Raw genomic sequence first — 20,721 nt, 5'->3', positions numbered from 1 at the left:
ATGCAGGGTCTTAGGTATCAAAACCAGTGTTAAAAAAAAAAAAAAAAAGATACCACTAGGGGGCAGGTCTCGGCTTGATTTAAGGAAGAACTTGTCCATGTCTGAACATCCTGGGAGATGCCTACATAGAGCATGTGGGGGCCTTGTGGGTCATCAGCCTGGATGGATCTTAACATCCCTTCAGGGATTCTGTAGCTTTCTCGGCTTTACGAGACCTAGTTAGTCTTCATATGTCAGAACACCTTTTCACCAAGACTGCATAGTTTTCATGGTTTCCAATAGAAGTAAGCCTGTGAGTTAGGATATAGGGATAAAACAGAATTCTGACATACTGAAAAATTGCCTTTGGGTTTGGAAACCTTAGAAAAATAAAATTTCTTCACTTACAAACAATCCCTAGTCTATTTTTCATGTTTCTTTTATTTAAACTGCATTGGGACAGGGCATTACAATTGTCCACATGAGGAATTATTTCAAGAAACAGCCAGGTCACACAGACAGTTACATATTCCGTCTTTGACATGAACATGTAGGATCTCAACTAAAACAGACCCACTGTTACTGTTATCCAAGTGCTTGCACATCTTGATACAGTCTCAGAGAAGCCACACTAATTTTAGTTCCTCTGATGCCTGGGTATTTACATCCCCAAACCCTTTCCCCCCACAGCTATCTTTATTCTGTAGCACCTCTTTCTGGCTTATACTTTCCTTTGCATAGTAAACATTCTCAGGATACCCAGTTTCCTGTTTTCATGTATTTTCCCTCTCGGTGGTCTGCTGTTGAGATCTGTATCACCCTGAAAGAAAAAAGAGAGAGAGGTTGAGAAAATCCTTGTGGACCAGAGCCAGGAGTTCTGACATCTCTGCCTCCTTCTTAATAGAAAGACAGTGTCCCCAGGATGCTTCCTTCCTCATAATGGACACCATCATTGGGTCATAGCTGGTTCATTCCGCCTGAGGTTGTGAAGGTTTAGACATCTTTGGGCTTGGGGTGCCCAACTGGGCCTGGACTCTATACAGGCCATCGAGAAGGCTGGAGTGCCATCCCCTGGGACAGAGTGCCCACCACGAGCCTGCCTGTGGTGTCTCATGAGGGGCCAGCAGTCTTGTTTTGCCATTGTGATATGTCTTCCCAAGAAGGAAAAGCTACTGCTCATCACATCCCACACGTGGATTTCCAAAATTAGCAAGATTTCCTTATGGAAATTATGGAACACTCGTACCCAACGGGGCCCCTCACAGCCTCACACATGGCAGTGCTTCTAGCTTCATCTCTCACCCCATTTCTCTCCCCTCTTCCTGAGCTCCTCTTCTCTAGCTATGCTGTTCCCTTGTATGAATCCAGCTTCGGCACTGTTGGCATATGAATTCCATCTGGAATTCTCTTCTTTCCTTCTCTATCTGGTGAGCAATCAATTTTACTTATTCTTTTTAATTTCCATTAAACATTTTGTTCTTTCTCATTTATTTTAATTAATACCAGAAACTAATACTTTTATAAAATACATTGATCATGCACTTGGATGTCATAGCAGTATCAATTGTTATAAAAATTTCTAAAAGCTTCCTCTCAGTTTCTGTACTTTTGTTGTCTTGGGCAGGTGACAAACAGGGACCACTCGTGGAGTGGCACCGCCTTAGGCTTTTCTACGGGTCACATCCTCCGTGAAGGTGCTCCACCCAGCCACCTCAGGTTAAACCAGTCACTCCTCCCCTGTGATCCTCCCCGGTGAGATGCAAACACAGCATCACAGAACATTTGCTCGCAGCCCTGTGGTGATGTGTGCTTCTTCCTCTCCACCAGATTCCGAGCTCTGCCAGGGAGGGTGTCCTTTCTTATTGATTATTCATCTCTGTGTCTCAGAGTCCAGACCTAGGCCCTGTTCAGAGCCTGGTCAGTATTTGTGCCACTGAATATAAAGCCACTTTGGAAAACTAAACTCTTGTGGGGTCTTGGCTCAGTGTTGACTCATGTACTGGTTTGCTTATGACATCTCAGGGCTACGGATGGCATATCTAGCATTGTGACCAGCTAGGGGAGATGGGATAAAAGAGCCTCATCACCTCTGGGTGCTTGTTGGCAGGACTGTGGCCTCATGGTATGGAGACAGAGCAGTTGGACCAGGACCAGCAAGCCCCAGCAATTAACAGTCCCCAGGCCAGGGCAGAGAATCTGTTTTACAAGATGGCTAATACCGGAGACTAAGACTTTGCAGGTGGAAGGACTCTAATACCTCCTGAGTCTGGGTGGTGAGTAGTAACCCCCAGCAAGTGAGAGTTCAACAGAAGGGACCCCTTTTGGGTTTTTGCCCTGAAAGGAGATGGCTATACATTAATTGTAGGACTCGTCCAGAGGCAAGCCTCTGGTTTCCTTAACTTCCTGAGCTAACCATTATTTAAGAATTAGAGAATTAAGGGGCGCCTGGGTGGCGCAGTCGGTTAAGCGTCCGACTTCAGCCAGGTCACGATCTCGCGGTCCGTGAGTTCGAGCCCCGCGTCAGGCTCTGGGCTGATGGCTCAGAGCCTGGAGCCTGTTTCCGATTCTGTGTCTCCTTCTCTCTCTGCCCCTCCCCCGTTCATGCTCTGTCTCTCTCTGTCCCAAAAATAAATAAACGTTGAAAAAAAAAATTAAAAAAAAAAAAGAATTAGAGAATTAAGAAAAAGATTTTTTTCCTATCTTTTGTTCCCTCCCTAAGCGCATGGTAAGAAAAGGCTCAGCTTGAATTCAGAGGCCAATGGGGCTATCACTTTTGGCTAAAACCCAAACTGACCCAGTACTAAGAGAGAGCTGTGAGTGAGTGGGGAACCTTACCCTCACTGGGGGGCTGATTCACCCACATGTTTGAACATAAGGCCAGAAGAAAATTCCCATAATCCATGGGGGTTGAACCATCGGTACACAGAAACTTCAGTCCCCTTCCCTCCTGACCTAAACCAGGTCCTTGATCTTGAGTTGTCCTGGTTAATCCTAAACAGAGGGCAGCCTTATCAATCTCCAGAGTAATTAAAATAAAAGACAGTTTGCCTTTCCATAGCATAGGGCTCGTATGACCATGAGCAGGTCACTGAACTTCTCTGAACTCATTTTCCTCACCTGACAAATGGAGATATTTATATATCTCCTTATCATAGGGTAAATAAGATAGTGAAAACTACTACCATGTGCCTGGTTCTGATAAAAGGAGGAGAAACATCTGTTCCCTAGCTCTGCGTTTCTGTAAGGGGAGATTTCTGCTACAGTGTTGGTTTTAGCACACGTGATCATACATGTGATTACTGTAGGGGTGATTAAACCACAGACACTGGGCCCACCTCTGTAGCTTCTGACTCAGTAAATCTGAAGTGAAGCATAAGAATTTGCATTTCTAACAACTTCTCAGGTGATGCTGATATTGCTACTGGTCAAAAGGACCACGTTTTGGGGGAACGACTGCTCTAGAATAATGTTCTTTGCCTCTCTCCTCATCTTTCCCTTGCTCCTCTCATGGAGGAGGAATGATTTATTCTGTGTTTGGAAGATGGGGTCAACATGTACCCCATCTGGCCTCTCCTTTTGGATCTGCCTGTAGGGTTGATGAATCCTGGTCATCTGTCTCCTTGGAGTAAGGGTTGGTCTTTATGGAGCAGGGCTGTGGTTGATCAGTTCTGCAGGTACCTTTAATTCTGGGGTAAAACACAAGGATGCCCAGGTTGGACACCCATTAAATTCTCAATCTAGAATTGTAACATAGTAAAACTTCCATTTTGACTTTTATATATTTGCCTCCTATACTTTTTTTTTCCTCGGTTGATTCTGAATTAAAGAAAACAAGAAAGGATTACTTTACGTTGTCCCCCTGGGGGACAGTAATAATTATTATTTCCTTAATATTAGAAACCTAAATTCAACCAGTATTGATGAAATCCTCAGGAATAATGATATTGTGGGGATGTGAAAGATGAACACATACTGCCCGTAGGCTTGCAAATGTCCCTGTGGTTCTCCACTGAAACAAGCATTGGCACCTGTCTGCCAGGCCTAGTGTCAAGTGGCATTAGACATTATCTCCAAGGAGCTTCCACCCAGACAGAGGAGTGTCATGACCGCTGGCACCTGTATCACAGGTGGAGCTCACACGCTCGAGGGCTTTGAGAATCCAGAGAGGGAGAGGGAAGTGTTGCAGCTGAAGGGACAGGGGAGGTTTGGAGTTGGCACTGCATGAGGCCAGGGCCTGGCAGACAGGAAAGCAGAGAAGTCGGAAGGAGCAAAGCGGGAGCAGGGAAGGTAAGCTTGGAGCACAGGCATCGAGAGTGGAGTCCATACCTACCGGCCGTGGGCTGGAACATGGAGAATCTCACTCCTCAGAAAGGGTTTTGGAGGAGCCTGTCTTGGACACCTGGATGATCTCCACGGAGGTGATGCCCTTGCCGGCCACGCGGTGTCTGGTGCGCAGCTTGTTCAGGGCGGTCTCTGCCATGCCAGCCCGCTCCTCAGCGTCGTCCAGCTCATGCACCGTCTTTCTGTAGCGAGCCAAGGTCTGGTTGGCCTGCTCCTCCTGTGGCAGAAGCACGGTGGAAAATAGGGCGTAAACCTGGGTTCTCCTGGTTAAATGTGCATCGTTATCGGTTGGTTCAACGTGGACACGTGAGAGTCCAGTCTTTCAGTACTTTTAGCTGATTCTTTTTTGGCCTTGACATCCATATTTCTAAATAAACTGTGCCGTGTTGATGCTTCTATAATTTGTAGTTTTAGCCATTAGCTACTGGTGCCCCACTATGAAAGGTGTGGATTTAGCATTTTTCCCCAGCCCCCACCGCACAGCTCCCATCCCCTTATCTTCCCAGTAGAATCACAGTGCTATTTCGGTTAGAACCATATAAACTGTAAGCCTGATCTTTATCGAGCCATTTGGGAAAGGCACTGGTTGTGTGGGTGGCTGATGGATTCAGCGTAGTAGCCCCAGAACTGGCAGCAAACAATGGCAGAGTCCAAGTTCTATGTCAAGGTGGGGGTGGGGGCGTGCTGGTAGGCAGACGTGTGGTATAGGGTTGAGGCTTGAAGCCATAATTTGCTAACCATTTGACTTTGATTTTGACATTTGCTAACATGACATAAATATCCCACTCTGGGCTATGTCCTCACCTGTGAAACAGACTAAGAAGATCAGTGTTCCTGCCTTGTATTCGGAGGATTAAAGAAGGGAAGGGTCTTGTGTTTAACGGTCTGAGCAGGAGAGAGAAGTTATCCTGGCAGAGGCCACCAGGGGCAGTGGAAGCAGGACAAAGGCAGCAAAGACTTTCCCTGCTTTTAGATCACACCTTACAGGTGTTCTTGGGGTTATTTTCATTTTCTACGTGTTCTTATCTCCAGTGTGTGGTGTCCAGTCCACCCATGAAGTGCCATGGACACGAAGCTCACAGGGGCCATCTTTTGGCAGGGCTCGATTCCTTTCCTGTGGTTAATGCCAACCAGGTGCTGAGACCTGGACTGGGAAGGGAGGGCACGTTAGGGACACACGTTAGGGCGAGCACCCACCGCCTCTTCAATCTGCCGCTTGTAGATCTTCAGCTTGTTCTGCAGCTTCTCCACCAGCTCCTGCATGCGCTGGTTGGTCTTGTGGTCCTCCTCCGTCTGGAAGACCAGCTCTTTGAGGCGACGCTCATTCTTCCGCAGCGTCTTCACTGTTTCCACATGCTGTTTCTGCTCACCGTCCAGCTCTGTCTCTAGTTCCTTGATCTGAGGGAGGAAGAGAGGGACATGGCTGTGAGAACACAGGGTTTTGAACTTGAGAGCCCAGTGGCCTTGAGTGGGGGCATCATGGTGACAATGTCCATCCACCTCTTCCCCACAGGAGAGCAGGCAAACCCTGGACAGGAGGGTCACACAGGTTCTGCCCCTCATGGGTCTGCTGTGGTAGTCAGATGGGTCCCTTTCCCTGAGCCTCACATTTCCTTCTCTGGGGAGTGGGGGAGGGAGGGGCCTGACAGGGTCGCCCCTCTAGCTCTGACACCCCATGGGTGAAGACCAAGGCTGGTTTTAAGGAAGTTGTAAGGGAGGAACAGTGTTGGAAACAGAGACTGGGAACAGGCAGAGGAAGAATCCTGGGAGCTCCCCTGCTTGGGGGCACAGTCTGGGGGAAAGGTGACAGGAGAAGAAGGAAGAGGAGAGGAGACCTATGTACAAATAAATTACAGCTCTCCTTTCATTTTCCTTTCCCTTCCTAGCATCTGAATAATCCAGTTCCTCATCAAGCACTGGGTGCTTTGGGAAGCTTTGGGAAAAGGCCCCTGCCCAGCCATGTCTCCCTTCTCTCCCTCCTGGCCCACCTCGGGGTCGCCCTCACCCTGGCTTCCAGTTTCATGATCGTGCGCTTCCCTCCCTTCAGAGCCAGCTGCTCAGCCTCCTCCATCTTGGCCTGCAAGTCTTTGATGGTGATCTCGTAGTTCTTCTTGATTTTCTCCAGGTGCATGCAGTGGTCCTGCTCTTGCCGGAGCTCCTCCGCCATGCGGGCGGCCTGCGGGAGGGGAGCAGAGTGGGGACGGGAGCTGGGTTCCCATGCTATTGAGAGATGAGGGACCTTGACCTCTGGAGACCAGAGGACCAAGTGGTTGACAAGGAGAACCTTGCCGATGTGCTGCTGGGTTTTGGTGGAGCGGGTGCCCCATGCTCCTGTGTCTCTCCCAGTGACAGAGGAGGTGGGCTCATGCACTCACCACCAGGGCCCCCAGTCCCACAGACTCCCACCAGCCTGGGGCTCTCCAGCCACTCTTTGCTGCCTCCTCCATCAGGGGCACAGCACAGAGGGTGGGCATAGCGCAGATCTGGAGGAGGAAGACGAAGGTCTGCATGTAGCTCCTGTGTGGCCTTCAGCAAGTCACTTTACCCTCTCGTTCTTGCATTCATTCCACAAGTATTCATGGAAGATCTGCATGCTGGGTATGGGTCTGTTCTCTCAAGACCCAGCACCAAATAAGACCTGCAATGGTCCTGAGCTGGCATTTCAAGCAAGTGCAACAAGCCTGGCGATAGCATCTGTATTCCTTCGTCTTTAAAGTGGGGTGCATGGTATCTGCTGCTCAAGGTCGTGTGAGTCCCCAAAGAGAAGTGGGGCAAGACCACTGGCAGCACGTTCTGCTGAATCTGCCCCTGAGCACCTGGGCATGGCTCCCATCTTCCTTTCACTAATGCTTCTCCTCAGGCTGCTTTAATGCTCCTCTTTGCCAAAAGACCTGCCCAGGAAAGCCCACTTTCGATGGCTTCTTTGACCCATGTCCCCAGGCCTCAAGCTCTGATCTCTCACATGGTCGTGTATAGCTTGTAATTATTCCTTACTTGTATGTGTTTGGCTTTTCAGAAAGGCCTCCAGACTCCTTAGGACAAGGACCACAGCCCTACTGGCAGGGTGCTGGTGCTGCACAGTGACCTTTGAGGGGAGGAAGTGGCCTTCCCTGCTGAGGGTGGCCTGGTCCTCCACAGGTGGCCCAGGCCGGGCCCCCCTCCCACCAGCAGCAGGCAGCGTGCACACTTACATCAGTCATGGCTTTCTTGGCCCTCTCGTCGGCAGAGCGGAACTCACTGATGAGCTCCTCGTGCTCGTTGGAGATGCGCTGGACATCCGACTCCAGCTTGCGCTTGACCACGAGGAGGCTTTGGTTCTGGAAGAGAAAATAAAGACATTGCCATGAGGCAGAAGTCTGCACAGCCCTTCCTGTGTCCAGGAAAGAGAAACAACTCTCTCACAGACATACTTGCCAAACCCCCCAACAGGAAATGGCCCTGGACCCCCTGCTTGAGGTAAGCGTCTCTCCCTGCATTTTTCTCTGTGTTTTAGAGCAGAACATGTATCACAAGGAGTCCAGGAATAACGTCATTTCAGCCTGGGATGGGTGGGAACTCTAGAACAATCCTGAACTCAGAGCTGGGAAAACCCAGGTTCAACCCCGGTACTTCTACCTATGTGGATAAATTCTTTACCTCTAGGCTTCGGTCTTATTTCTAAAATGGGGTTGTGATCCCTATATGTCCCATGCACATTTTTTCTTTTGGTGAATTCACATGAGATGCTAAGTAGGAATTAAGTTTGTGCTGGCAAAGTATTGCACTGTAAGCAGTATTGGTGTTACCGCTGGTAGATAAGAGTCCCCTTTTTTGACCACACATAAGACACTCAACTCTCTGGGTCACGGTTTTTCATTTGTAAAATGAATGTCAGACTTTGTTTTTATTTACTGATTTTTTTTTTAAGTAGGCTCCATGCCCAGCAGGGAGCCCAGTGCGTGGCTTGAACTCACAACTCCGAGATCAAGACCTGACTGGAGATTAAGAGTCAGGCTTAATTTAACTGACTGAGCCACCCAGGTGCTCCTAGACTTTGGAATATTCTAGATCCCTTCTAGTTCTGAAGTTCTATCCTCAGTGACACTGAAGGTAATGGCAGTCCTTAAAATTGGCTAAATCATCAGAATCTCCTGAGGAGTTTAGATCCAAAAGTTTAAATTTCTGGAGTCCCACCACAGACCAGATTCTGGATCACAGTCTCCAAGGGAGAGAGTCTAGGAGCCTGTCTTTGAAAACTCTGCACAACAATGTGCATGTAGTTCACACACTGTGTGTGCACTAAAAATGGTTAAGAATGGTACATTTTATGTTACGGGGGGTTTTGCCATAACAAAAGAAGTCTCTGCAGGTGAGTTCTGAGGATTTCCCAAGTGGGGACACCATCTGCCTTTGAGTTTTGAGGGGAGCCCACAGGGTTTGGGCACCATCCTGGCCCTGCCCCCACACGCCAAGTGTGAGTCTGCATAGACGCCCCCTCACTCCCAGGAAGCCACCATCCTACCTGGATGTTGACCTCGTTGTGCCGCTCGGTGATCTCTACCACCTCCTGCTCCAGCAGCTTGCGGGAGCGCTCGCTGCCCTCCAGGCCCGCGCGCACCTCCTCCAGTTCCGTCTGCAGCAGGCTCAGGCGCCGCTCCTGCAGGTTGTACTGCTCCCGCAGCTCCTCGTGCTGCCGGGCATCCTCGTCCATCTGCATCTGCAGGTCCTGGGGGGGCCAGAGGACCTGGCCTGAGCCCATCTCCCGGACCCTGGCATGGTCTGGGCTTAGCAGGGAGCTGGGGTCTGGCTGGGGAGTTCGAGGCCACAGAGGAGGAGAGTGGAAGGTATCGATCTGCGCTGGGGGAGTTCCCAGTCTGGTTGCGGCCTAGCAGGCCAGGGCCCAAGCGCCCCCAGAATTTGTCCAGTGAGAGGTAACCATAAGGTCAAGGCTGTTCTGAGGACAGAAGACCTTGAGTTTCCAGCAGGCCCTTCTCACCGAGGCCTTCCTCAGTGATCTTGACCATTACACCCCCACTGGCTAACCCACATCTCCCTTCTCCTATCTGGTTGTTTCTCTGTAGCACGTATCGCCGTTTTTAATACTACAGTTTTATTTATGTGTTGTTTATTGTCTATCTGCAGGGATGTCTGTTTATTATATACATTCTTGTACCCCTAGCACCTAATACAGTGCCTACGCTGGGCAGGTCTCTAATAAAATGTATGTTGAATGCATGGATCCAGCTACAGATGCTTTAAAGACCAATGATAGCAGTAAAGGAAGACTTCAATTCTATTTGTGTTTTTTTCTTAAGATGAGTGGTGGGCATATAAGTATTTACTATGTTCTTTATTTTTCTGTCCTGAATTCACTTATAATAAGTCAAATGACTTTAAGAACCAAGACAGGCCCAACTTTCTGTTTTCCTTCTTTCTTCCCTCTTTTTAGTGGTCCAGGGTATGGACTTAGGTGGTTGGAGCCTCTCATATAGATAGTCCCCAAGTGTCCTGTTCCCTAGACTTCCAGCCACCCCATGCTGCCACTTTCATGCTTTTCTCCTAGCTGCAGACATGCATGAAGTTAGTTTCCTGGACCTGCAAGCTTGGGGATGGCTTACTTGTGATTAGGTCCCAGATTGCTACCTTGATTTGCTGTTGCAGCCTTTTCAGGGTCTTTACAAGTTCGCTGTTGTTCTTGTTGGCATGGTCCAGCTGGATTTCCATCTCATTCAGGTCCGTCTCCATCTTCTTCTTGAGCCGAAGTGCCTCTGCCCGGCCCTTGGCCTCTGCCTCCAGGCTGGCCTGCAAGGACTCGATTGCCCGCTGGTGGTTCTTCCTGCATGTGCAATCAGAGAAGACCCTGGCATACTGGGCCCGCTGGTCAGGCTGTGCTAAACCTCCCTAGTTAAGAGGTCTGTGAGCATCAACATGCATATGGCCACCATATTTGAAATTAGAGTGTATCTTCCCTTAAAGCATTTAAGTGGGGGAGCGTGTGCTTTGGGAAAGGACACAGAAGGTCAATGTTTACCTCATATCTTTTGTGATCTCAATTCATTCAACATGCAGAATAGCCCTGCAAGGAAACTGAGGCTCCAAGATGATGAAAAACATGCCAAAGGTTTAGCCCATGACAGAGACAGGATTCAAACCCAAATGCTAGCTGTTTTGTTTTTGTTTTTTTAATTAGAAAATGTGAGCTTTGGCTATACAAGCCAAAGCTTGTCTCTCTGTAAAACAGCAGTTATTGGTTGATTGTATTTAATATATTTAGTTATATTGTAATCAGTATAATGAGCATTTTCATAAAACCCTCCATAGAAGGAGACTAGAGGAGGCAATTTACATGTTCAAAAAATATTTGTTTCATTGAGGGAAATAAATGGCTAGCATGAAAAGATCCTGTCACCTGCCCCTTGTCTGTGGTGTTCACCTCTGCTCTACCCCTGCACACTTTCTATTGTGTAGGCACATTGCTGGATTTATAGCACTCTGAGATGTATTTAATTTCTAGACATGGGAGAAGGTATCATGACATTCTCAAAAGTGAACAGAATTTTTATTCAATTTGACTTAAAAAATAAATACAAGAAAAAAACTATAAAACATGTTGAAAAAATATAGGTCTAAATAAATGGAAGGACATTCATGTTCATGGATTGGAAGACATAATGTTGTGAAGGTGGAATTCGGTGCAGTCAGTATCAAAATGCCAGCTGATTTCTTTGCAGAAATTGACAGGCTGATCCTAAAATTTATATAGAAATGCAAGGGACCCAGAATAACCAAAATAATCTGGAAAAAGAACACCAAGGTGGAGGACTCACACTTCCCAATTTCAAAGCCACAGTAATCAAGACATTGTGGTCATGGCATAAGGATAGACCTATAGATGAATGGAATAGAATTGGGAATCCAGAAATAAACCCAAGCCAATTCATTTTCAACAAGGATGCTAAGACCATTCAATAGGGAGAGAGCAGTCTTTCCAGAAAGTAGTTCTGGGACAACTGGATATCCACATGCAAAAGAATGAAGTTGGACCCCTACCTCATACCTTATACAAAAATTAACTCAAAATGGACCGAAGACCTAAATGTAAGAGCTAAAACTGTAAAACTCTGATCTCATCTAGGAAAAATAGGCAAGAATCTTTGTGACTAAATTAGGGAAAGAGTTTTTTAGATATGACACCTAAAATACAGGCTACCAAAGAAAAAAACAGATACATGGACTTCATCAAATTTAAAAACATTTGTGCTTCAGAGGGTATTATTAAGAAACTGAAAAGGCAACTCACAGAATGGGTGAAAATATTTGCAAATTACATATCTGATAAAGGATGGGTCTAGTATTCAGAATATTTAAAGAACTCTTACAACTCAACAGTAGAAAGACAACCTAGTTTTTAAAATGGGCCAAGGATTAGAATAGACATTTTTCCAGGCAATATAGAGAAGTGGCCAATAAGCACATCAAAGATGCTTAGCAGGAGCAGCTGGGTGGCTCAGTTGGTTAAGCATCCAACTCTTGATTTCAGCTCAGGTCACGATCTGATGGTTCGTAGGTTTGAGCCCTGCATCAGGCTCTGTGCTGATGCGTGCTCTGTCTTTCTCTCTCAAAGAAACTTAAAAAAAAAAAAACAACTTAAAAAGGTGCTCAGCATCATTAGCTATAATGGAAATACAGTTCTAAACCACAGTGAGATACTACCTCCCATACACTAGGTTGGCTAGGATAAAAAAAGGTAATGATAAAATGTTAGAGAAGATCTGGAGACCCTACAGCCCTTATAACCCTGAGAATGTAAAATAGTACAACTGCTTTGGAGAAGAATCTGACCATTCCGCAAAAAGTTAAACACAGAGTGAACATATTACCGGAACTTCTAGTCCTAGGTACATACCCAAGAGAAATGTAAACCTCTATCTACACAAAAACTTGTATATGGATGCTCATAGTGGCGTTATCCATAGTGGCCAAAAGGTGAAAACAACCCAAATGTCCATCAACTGATGAATAAATGATGAATAGATGAATAGATAAATAGATAAAATAGATAAACAAAATGGGATCTGTCCAAACTATGGCATAGTATTCAGGAATAAAAAGGAATGAAATACTTACACTTGCTCCAACATGGATGAAGCTTGAAAACATGATGCCAAGTGAAAGAAGCCAGTCACAAAGGACCACATATTGTAGGATTCCATTTATATGGGATGTCCAGGATAGGCAAATCCAGAGAAAGTTGTTGGCTAGATTAGTTGTTGCCTAGGTCTGGGAGTGGGGGTGGTGGGGAGAAATGGGGCAACACTGCAAAAGGATATGGGGTTTCTTTGGGGGAGTGATGAAAATGTTCTAAAATTGCAGTGATAATTGCACAACTGAAAACCATTGAATTTTTCCCTTGTCATGGGCAAACTATGTAAATTATATCTCCAATCTGTTGCAAACTCTCTCTCCTCCCCTCCCCCCGCCACGCCACATAGTGGCATATAGCTAGATATTTAGGGTTTATTCTAATGGCTGCGGAGTCATGGGGCTTCTCCCTCCAGTGGCTCTGCCTACAGCTTTGTTAGGGGTGATTGTGGGGGATGTTGTAAACTCAGGAAGCAATAGTGCAGGAAGATTTCAGGCAGGCAGTTTAGGCAAGATGCCAATGTGGACAGTTGCAAATGTGTTGATCTTCTCAGAATCACAACAAATCATATTTCTGTAAACAAAAACTTAGTGCTGAGTCCAAAACTTACTGGAACCTCAGGCAGCAACAGTGGACACTGAATTAAAAAGAAATCTCCAAATCCAGCACCCAGCAGATCAGTTCTTTTCCATGACGTGGTGGATGTTTTCTGAGGGTTCATGAATGTTCATAGTAATTTATATCTGTGTGGCTTTGCAGGTTACGGAGTACTTTCATATTTATCATCTCAGTTAATCTTCACCACCCCTGAGAGGGGTGACGAGAAGCTGTCGTCATTCACATCTGTCAGATGGGGCAACTGCATCCATCTCACAGGGGGGCTTTCTGATTTTTTTATTGTGGGAAAATACGCATTACGTAAAATGTCCTATGTTAACCATTTTGAAGTGTGCGTTTCCGTGGCGTTAAACACATACATCATGCTGTGCTTCTACTGGCACCGCCTGTCTCCAGAACTCTTTTCATCTGATAAAACTAAACCATGTCCCCATGAAACACTAACTCCCCAATATCCCTCTTTCCCCTGGCCCCTGGCAACTACTATTCTGCTTTCTGTTTCTATGATTGTGACTGGTCTAAGTACTTCCTCCTGTAGGTAGAACCATGCAGTATCTGTCTTTTTGTGACTGGCTTTTTTTCACTCAGTTATAATGTCCTCAAGGTTCACCCATGTTGTAGCAGGTGTCTGAATTTCCTTGCTTGTGAAGGCTGGATAAATTTGCACTGTGTGTAGAGACCACATTTTGTTTATCCATTCCTTTGTCAGTGGACTTGGGTTGCTTTCATGCCACAGCTCTTCTGAATAATGCTATGAACATGGTATACAAGTATCTCTCCAAGACCCTGCTTTCAGTTCTTTTGGGTAAATATTCAGAAGTAGAATTGCTGGATCATATGGTAATTCTATTTTAAATTTTTTGAGGAACCTCTATTGTGGCTTTCACATCGGCTGTACCATTTTACATTCCCACCAACAGTGCACAAATGTTCCAGTTTCTCTACATCCTCACCAACACTTGTTATTTCTTGCGTTTTGGATGGCAGCCATCCTAATGGGTGTGAGGTGGTATCTCCTTGTAGTTTTGATTTGCATTTCCCTCATGACTAGTGGTAGTGAGCATCTTCCCATGTGCTTATTGGCCATTTGTATATCTTCCTTGGAGAAATGTCTGTTAAAGTCCTTTGCCCATTTTTGGATGTTGATGATGATGATGATGATGATGATGATGATGATTAATTATCCCATGGTGTTTTGTGATCGCTGAAGTACTATGTTTCAGAGTATTCACCTAAATTGCCCAAGGCCAGATGACTAGTAGGTGGCAGAGGCCCGTCAATGCTACCCAAAGTCAGCCTCCCATCACCTCAGCCCCATACCTCGTAGCTTCAAATTCCTCTTCTTTCTCGTGGATTCTCCGGTCGATGTCAGCTTTAACCTGAGCCAGTTCCAGCTGAATTCGAATCACCTTGCTCTCTTCAACCTGCCAGGAATATAAACATCAGTCTTTCTGGCCAAGTAGGTGCATAGTCCCTGGCCAAGGGTCTAGCCTTCAAGGTGATGGCCACATGGTTACCTCCAGGGAAGATTCCGCTTCCTCCAGGGCCACCTGGAGTTCTTCTTTCTCAATCTCCAATTTTTTCTTCAACTTCTGCAGCTCATGCACACTCCGTCCTCCCTCACCCAGCTGATCAATCAGTTCCTTTATCTCCTCTGAGAAAGGAATATTCTCGTTAATAAGGCACATGAGGACCACCAGCTTCCCAGGGCCATGGCATGTGACACAGACATTCTTACATCAGGGCAGAAGCAGGCACTCCTAGCCTCACTGTATCCAAAGAGAAGCAACATACTCCAAATCGTAGACTCATGGAGCATCAGGGCTTGGGCATTGGAGAACAGTGAGTTCAAGCTCCTCATTTTACAGATGAGAGGCTGAGGCCCACAAAAGAATGGGTAAGCGCTGAACAGCTTGGGGGGCCAGTGCCCAGGACTCCCCAGGCCCATTAGGCCTAAACTCCAGGCCTTCCTTTCTCCCCCTCTGCATCCCCCCACCAGGTCTAAAAACCAAGAAAAGGTGGGAGGAGTAGAGCCTTTCTGATCTCCTTCCTCAGTTGGGAGACCTGTTGCCCACCCAGAGGAGCTCCCAGGGACCCACCCAGCACCTTGGAGCAGCCATAAATATCAGCTGCAACCAGAGGTGTCCAAGAAATGTGACTACCTTGACTAATCCATGACCAAACTCCATTCCTACATCAAGCCTCCCTGAGTTCAGAGAAATCTCATTTAATCCAATATCTTCCTGCTTGGGTTTCTAAGTTCCAGGTAGAGTGGAAAGCACTGGGGGCATCATCTAAGTCTCAGCTGTTGGGGTCCATCTGTGCTGATGTCACAGACACACTCATAGCCCACATGGCTTCCCGTCGCCTGTCCTGGACATAGTGGCTGTTTCCAGAACATTCTCTACTGCACTGCTCTGGGACCGTGAGGAATGCTGTGATGCTGCCTCACACCCTCTCAGCCCAAGTAAGCTGCTTGGCCATTCTCCTCCATGGCTCCCACCAGGCTGGGGCTACTTTACTTAATTTCTTTTTAATTTTTTAAAAATTTATTTTTTGAGGGGGAGCGAGAGAGAGAGAGAGAAAGAGAGAGAGAGAGAGAGAGCGCGAGCAGGGGAGGGGAAGAGAGAGAGGGAGACACAGAAATCCAAAACAGGCTCCAAGCTCTGAGCTCTCAGCCCAGAGCCCAACACAGGGCCTGAACTCATGAGCCACAAGATCATGATCTGAGCTGAAGTTGGATGCTTAACTGACTGAGCCACCCAGGTGCCCCTGACTGGGGCTATTTTACAAGGTTTGTGCCCACCTATGCTTCACCGGCCAGGTGAAGTGCATATTCCTCTGCTCTTAACTCCTATGTTACTGGGGAGCTTTCTCATCTGCACCAGGAGTTGGAGGTGGGATGGGGGTTAAGGGAGGAGGCAGGGCCCTGGGACGTTCAGCAGAACCTAATCAGCAACCACCTCCTATTTTCTGTCCTCTCCTAGTCTAGGCAACCTTGATCTGGGTGTTCTGGTTGTTTCTCCCCTATATTAACTCAGGTATTTATATTTAAGACCTTTAGTATTCACACTTTTGAGACTACAGAAGCAGAGCCTTCATACCTCACATGCTGGGCTCTTGAGATTATACCCTGTGAGCCTTGGGCAGGTTTGGGGGACAATCAGGGACCATCTGCCTCTACCCTCCATTGCAGTGACCCTACATCAGGCACCTAACCTGAATTGAGGAAACCCTGTGTTGACTGAGATTTTTGCTGCTCAGCAGAACAGTTCTTGAAAACAAAAAAACAAAACAACAACAAAAAACCCTGACCTATCTTACACAACTGATTTTGTGGTTAGAAATGTGTACCTGCCATAAAAACTCATTAATGCAGTCAAATCCCTGTATCGCAAAACATTCTTCAACAGATAGGCACCAATTTTCAAACAACATCCGACAGAACGGAGTTCCAGCATGAGACTCCTATACGTAAGAAATCTTGCATGTATGTATGTTGTGTGCATAGGACAGATGTAAGGGCTCAATACATAAAATCTGTTGAGCCCTCATTTCTGCCAGCTACTCTACTCAGTGAAGATTTTACACATTTTATCTTATTCCAACTGTCTCAACCTTACAAGGAAGACATTATTATTTCCCCAATTTACAGATGAGGAAACTGAGGCACAGAAAGGTTAAGTAACTCACCTGCTTGAAGTCATGTTGCTGAGTGCCCAAGTGCTTCTACAAATTGCTTGCCAGGCAGTTGGCATTTATCGTGTGTACCTACTATGTGCCAGGTACTCAAACATGTGATGCGCTCAGGAGGAGGGAGGCCCTGCCTGGGTCTTTGTCCCTGCCCTCAGACTCACCCTGCAGAGTCTTGTTCTCCTTCTTCACCGACTCAAGGTGCTCCAGGGACTCCTCATAGGCGGTCTTGATCTTGAAGCTCTCGGTCATGTACATGCGGCACTCCTTCTGCGCACTGTCCACTTCCACCTGCAGCTCTTCGCACTTCTGCTGCCACTCGGCCAGCATCTTGTCAAAGACCCGCTGCTTCTTGTCCAGGGCAGCAGCCGCAGCATTGGCCTGGGGAGAGGTGGGGATGATGGTCTCCGGGGGTTCTGACTCTCCAGCCAGTTCCTCTGCTTCTGCCCTCCTCCCTGCCTTCCCCAGCCCTCCCCAGTAACTCTGGTGACCACAGATTTCTTGGGGATTGGGATATAATTCAACATTTATAGCACAAGCACAGGGCAAGGAGCCTGGAAAGAGTTACCCTCCAGTTCTAAAACTCCTACTACTAGATATGTGACCTTGGGCAGTACATTTTATCTTCCCAGGCTAGGATTTTCTTAGGTGTATGATGAGGGATCTGGGCCACAGTGGCCTTCCCAGATTTATAACATTCACCCAACCCCCTGTAACATTTTTCTCTATGACTTACTAATACCTGTTACATGTCATTGTCCAACTCAGAGATGGGTTTGGTGTTATTTTTCTTGTGAATCAAAGCTGATTATTTTCAGACCTTATTTTTCATAGACCTTTCCTCCTTTTCATAAGTGTCCAGCAACTATGTATTTATTTTTTAATGCTTATTTTTTGAGAGAGAGAGAGAGACAGAGCGTAAGCTGGGGAGGGGCAGAGAGTGAGAGAGAGAGTGAGAGAGACACAGAATCTGAAGCAGGCTCCAGGCTCTGAACTGTCAGCCAGAGCCCTATGTGGGGCTCCAACTCACAAACTGTGACATGACCTGTGCCGAAGTTGGATGCTTAACTGACTGAGCCACCCAGGCACTCCAGCAACTATGTATTTATTGCTGTGCAATACTGGATTTTGTAAATTTCTGCTTCATTTATTAATTTTGGAGGAGCAAAACCTTTTCAGGTTTTGGGGCTATTTTCCTGAAGCCTCTCACATGGATATGCCCCTCTGCCCCTCACCACTGGCATGAAGCAGTTGCCCTGAAACACCAAGACCAGGTTCCTGTGTACCAGTTGAAATCTTATTTAATTTGGCTGAAGTCTGGCAAGTCAGTCTGAACCAGGGATGCAAACAGGAATATTTAGCCACACAAAGTGTGTGTTATGTGGTTTGTGTGAGGAAAAGGGGAACAGAGACGATAGGTTGCATGACTTCCTGGGACTGTTTTGACCTCACCACAGAGCTATTTGCATAGCGACCTGTTGGGTGTTAAGATAGCAGAATTATGAGTATATAAACACATTTGCAGGCGAGAGCCTGTGTTCGGTGGGCCTGAATACAGACCCTGTGCTCCATCCTGTTGGCCCACCTGTTTTTTCTTGGTAAGCCCAGACATGTGACAGTTTCCAACAGCTCCCTGGGGTCCCTTGGACCCAGCAAATAGGCAGCCTTCGAACATTTTGACCCCCTGACCTTCTCCAAGTCGATGGTGAGGTCCTCGATTTCTGCCTGGAGTCGCTGTTTATTTTTCTCAAGGGAGGCAGCCCTGGCCTGGGCGGCTTCGGCTGTCTCTTCTGCTTCCTGGAGTCTGGCGGCCAGTTTCCTCCTGTGGGTGAGGGCAAAAGAGGCCATCAAGGAAACATAGAAGCCCATGGGCTAGGGGGCTGTGTTTGTGGTCCTGAGCTCTGGGGTCACAGTGGAGAAGATGCAGACAAAATGGAGAGTATTAGAGGAAAGCAACCACTGTCTGTCCGTGCATCCATCCATCCATCCATCCATCCAACAATTATGTATTGTTTCTACTCTGTCAGGTATTGTTACAGGCGTTCGAAAAACAGCATTGAATAAAAAGAGACTAAGACTCCTGCCTTCACAAAACATCTGTTCAGACGAGGGATAGACCTAGAGACAGAAGCACCATGGAGAAAGTAAAGCAGGAAGGGGAACACATGAGCGGAGGCCGGAGGGAGAGGAGGGCAAGGACCCTGTGGGTGTCTGGGGAAGAAAGTCCAGGCAGAGAGAGGTGAGGGATTGAGATCTAGAGTGAGCTTTGGGGTGGGACCAGGCAGCTGCTGGCCGCTCTCAGCAGAAAAAAGAAAAGGGCCAGAGCTCAGGAGCTGGAGGCTACAGGAAGGCAGATTTAGGCTCAATGTATGAAGACCTTCTGATAAGAGATTTACGTCAGCTGGAGGGCTCTGTGCTTATCCCTGTCATGCCGCCACAAATTTCCAGGGGGCGAGCAAGACAGGCAAGCAGGCCGGGGTACCCTCCCTGCCGGGTGCCTGGTGGCTCACATGCAGGGCTTCCCATGGGCAAGCAAGCCAGCCTGTTCTACAAGACGGTGGCTCTGAGCCACATTCACGTGTCCACTCTTACTTCCTCAGGCCCATCAGGCAGAATGTCCACCACTCTAGTTGGCAAATGAGGAAGAAGGCTTGCAAGCTTTGAGGGCATTTAGCACAGAGCTGGGGAACCAGCAGAGTGAGGACCTTTGGGAGTGTGGTCTGAGCCCTCCCAACATCGCCCAGAGGCCCCGCCACAGACCTAGCAGACCTGTGGAAGCTTCCTGAGCACTTTAAGGGCAGAGAAACCCTGCCTGGAGGTGGAGGCCCTGTTCTTGACTTCCTTGCAGGAGCCTGAGCACTTTCATGCTGACATGTAGAGATACTTGAGGATGGAACCCAAAGGCTGACAGTGGCTACTTTGCTAAGGGCACAAAGTGGGCTCTCCTATCTAGACACACATCCCCTCCCGGCCCCCACTTTAAGAGGAGCCTGTGCTCAGGTCATGATGTCACAGTTCATGAGTTTGAGCCCCACATCAGGCTCTGTGCAGACAGCTCAGAGCCTGGACCCCGCATCGAGGTCTGTGTCTCCCTGTCTGCCCCTCCCCCACTCACACTCTGTTTCTCTCTCCCTCAAAAGTAAATAAACATTAAAGAAAATTTTAAGAGGGGGCGCCTGGGTGGCTCAGTCGGTTGAGAATCTGACTTTGGCTCAGGTCATGATCTCGCGGTCTGTGAGTTCGAGCCCCGCGTCGGGCTCTGTGCTGACAGCTCGGAGCCTGGAGCCTGCTTCGGATTCTGTCTCCCTCTCTCTCTGCCCCTCCCCCGCTCATGCTCTGTCTCTCTCTTTCTCTGTCAGAAATAAATAAACATTAAAAAAATTTTTTTTTTTTTTTAATTTTAAGAGGAGCCTGTGAACTGCTTTCTCCTGGACGTGACCCTGGCCTCAGCAAGTGTCTGATGTGGTCAGACCACCAGCACCACCCACACCCCAGCCTTCCCAGCTCTCTGGCACAGGGTCACACTCACTTGGTCTCCTCCAGCTCCTCGGTCCTCTGGATGGCATCCGTCTCATACTTGGTCCTCCAGGTGGTCACCTCGGTGTTGAGCTTGGACACGAGGCGCTGCAGCTCTGACTTGCCTCCCTGCTCCTCCTCCAGCTGCTCCTTCACCAGGTCCAGGTCATGCTTTGTGTTGGCAAGACTCACCATGGCCGTGCTGCGAGACTGTGGGGACCAGCGGAGGCCGTCAGAGGCCCCGCTGGTCTCTGTGGACCCCAGGGCCATTGCTTAGACATCCGCAGCATTGGATTGACAGTGCAGCAAGTGAAGGGGGAAAAGGGCACCGATTCTACAACCCAGGCCATCAGGGTTTATTTTCCTCATTTTGTTCCAATTACTGTCCATGAGGATATGGGAGTTCATCACTTTCATTTAGTCATACACGTAGCATATTACAGTTTTGTAGT

General features: G+C 47.6%; 1 protein-coding gene and 1 long non-coding RNA gene across 2 annotated transcripts in view; one reads left to right on the top strand and one right to left on the bottom strand.

Annotated features, from left to right (window-relative positions):
* Positions 1-403: 403 nt before the first annotated feature.
* The window catches only part of LOC125154128 (myosin-16), a 65,391-nt gene continuing 45,073 nt past the window's right edge, over positions 404-20,721 (bottom strand). Inside the window, exons 33-44 of the mRNA XM_047837874.1 lie at positions 20,283-20,479; positions 18,443-18,575; positions 16,918-17,134; positions 14,578-14,714; positions 14,381-14,484; positions 9,943-10,135; positions 8,822-9,025; positions 7,512-7,637; positions 6,326-6,496; positions 5,518-5,718; positions 4,306-4,537; positions 404-799 (exon numbers count right to left, since the gene is read on the bottom strand). Of these exons, the coding sequence (XP_047693830.1) occupies positions 4,337-4,537; positions 5,518-5,718; positions 6,326-6,496; positions 7,512-7,637; positions 8,822-9,025; positions 9,943-10,135; positions 14,381-14,484; positions 14,578-14,714; positions 16,918-17,134; positions 18,443-18,575; positions 20,283-20,479 (1,884 nt within the window). The 3' untranslated portion in view covers positions 404-799; positions 4,306-4,336. The remainder of the gene's footprint in view (positions 800-4,305; positions 4,538-5,517; positions 5,719-6,325; positions 6,497-7,511; positions 7,638-8,821; positions 9,026-9,942; positions 10,136-14,380; positions 14,485-14,577; positions 14,715-16,917; positions 17,135-18,442; positions 18,576-20,282; positions 20,480-20,721) is intronic.
* LOC125154131 (uncharacterized) lies at positions 2,096-20,601 on the top strand. Its single transcript, XR_007147692.1, has 3 exons — positions 2,096-2,252; positions 7,337-7,776; positions 20,159-20,601. It is a non-coding gene; the product is annotated as an uncharacterized LOC125154131 (long non-coding RNA).

This window comes from Prionailurus viverrinus, chromosome E3 (genome assembly GCF_022837055.1).
Source record: "Prionailurus viverrinus isolate Anna chromosome E3, UM_Priviv_1.0, whole genome shotgun sequence".
NCBI classification, from domain to species: Eukaryota; Metazoa; Chordata; class Mammalia; order Carnivora; family Felidae; genus Prionailurus; species Prionailurus viverrinus.
The sequence above is the reverse complement of the archived record's forward strand: the minus strand, read 5'-3'. Positions and strand labels throughout refer to the sequence as shown.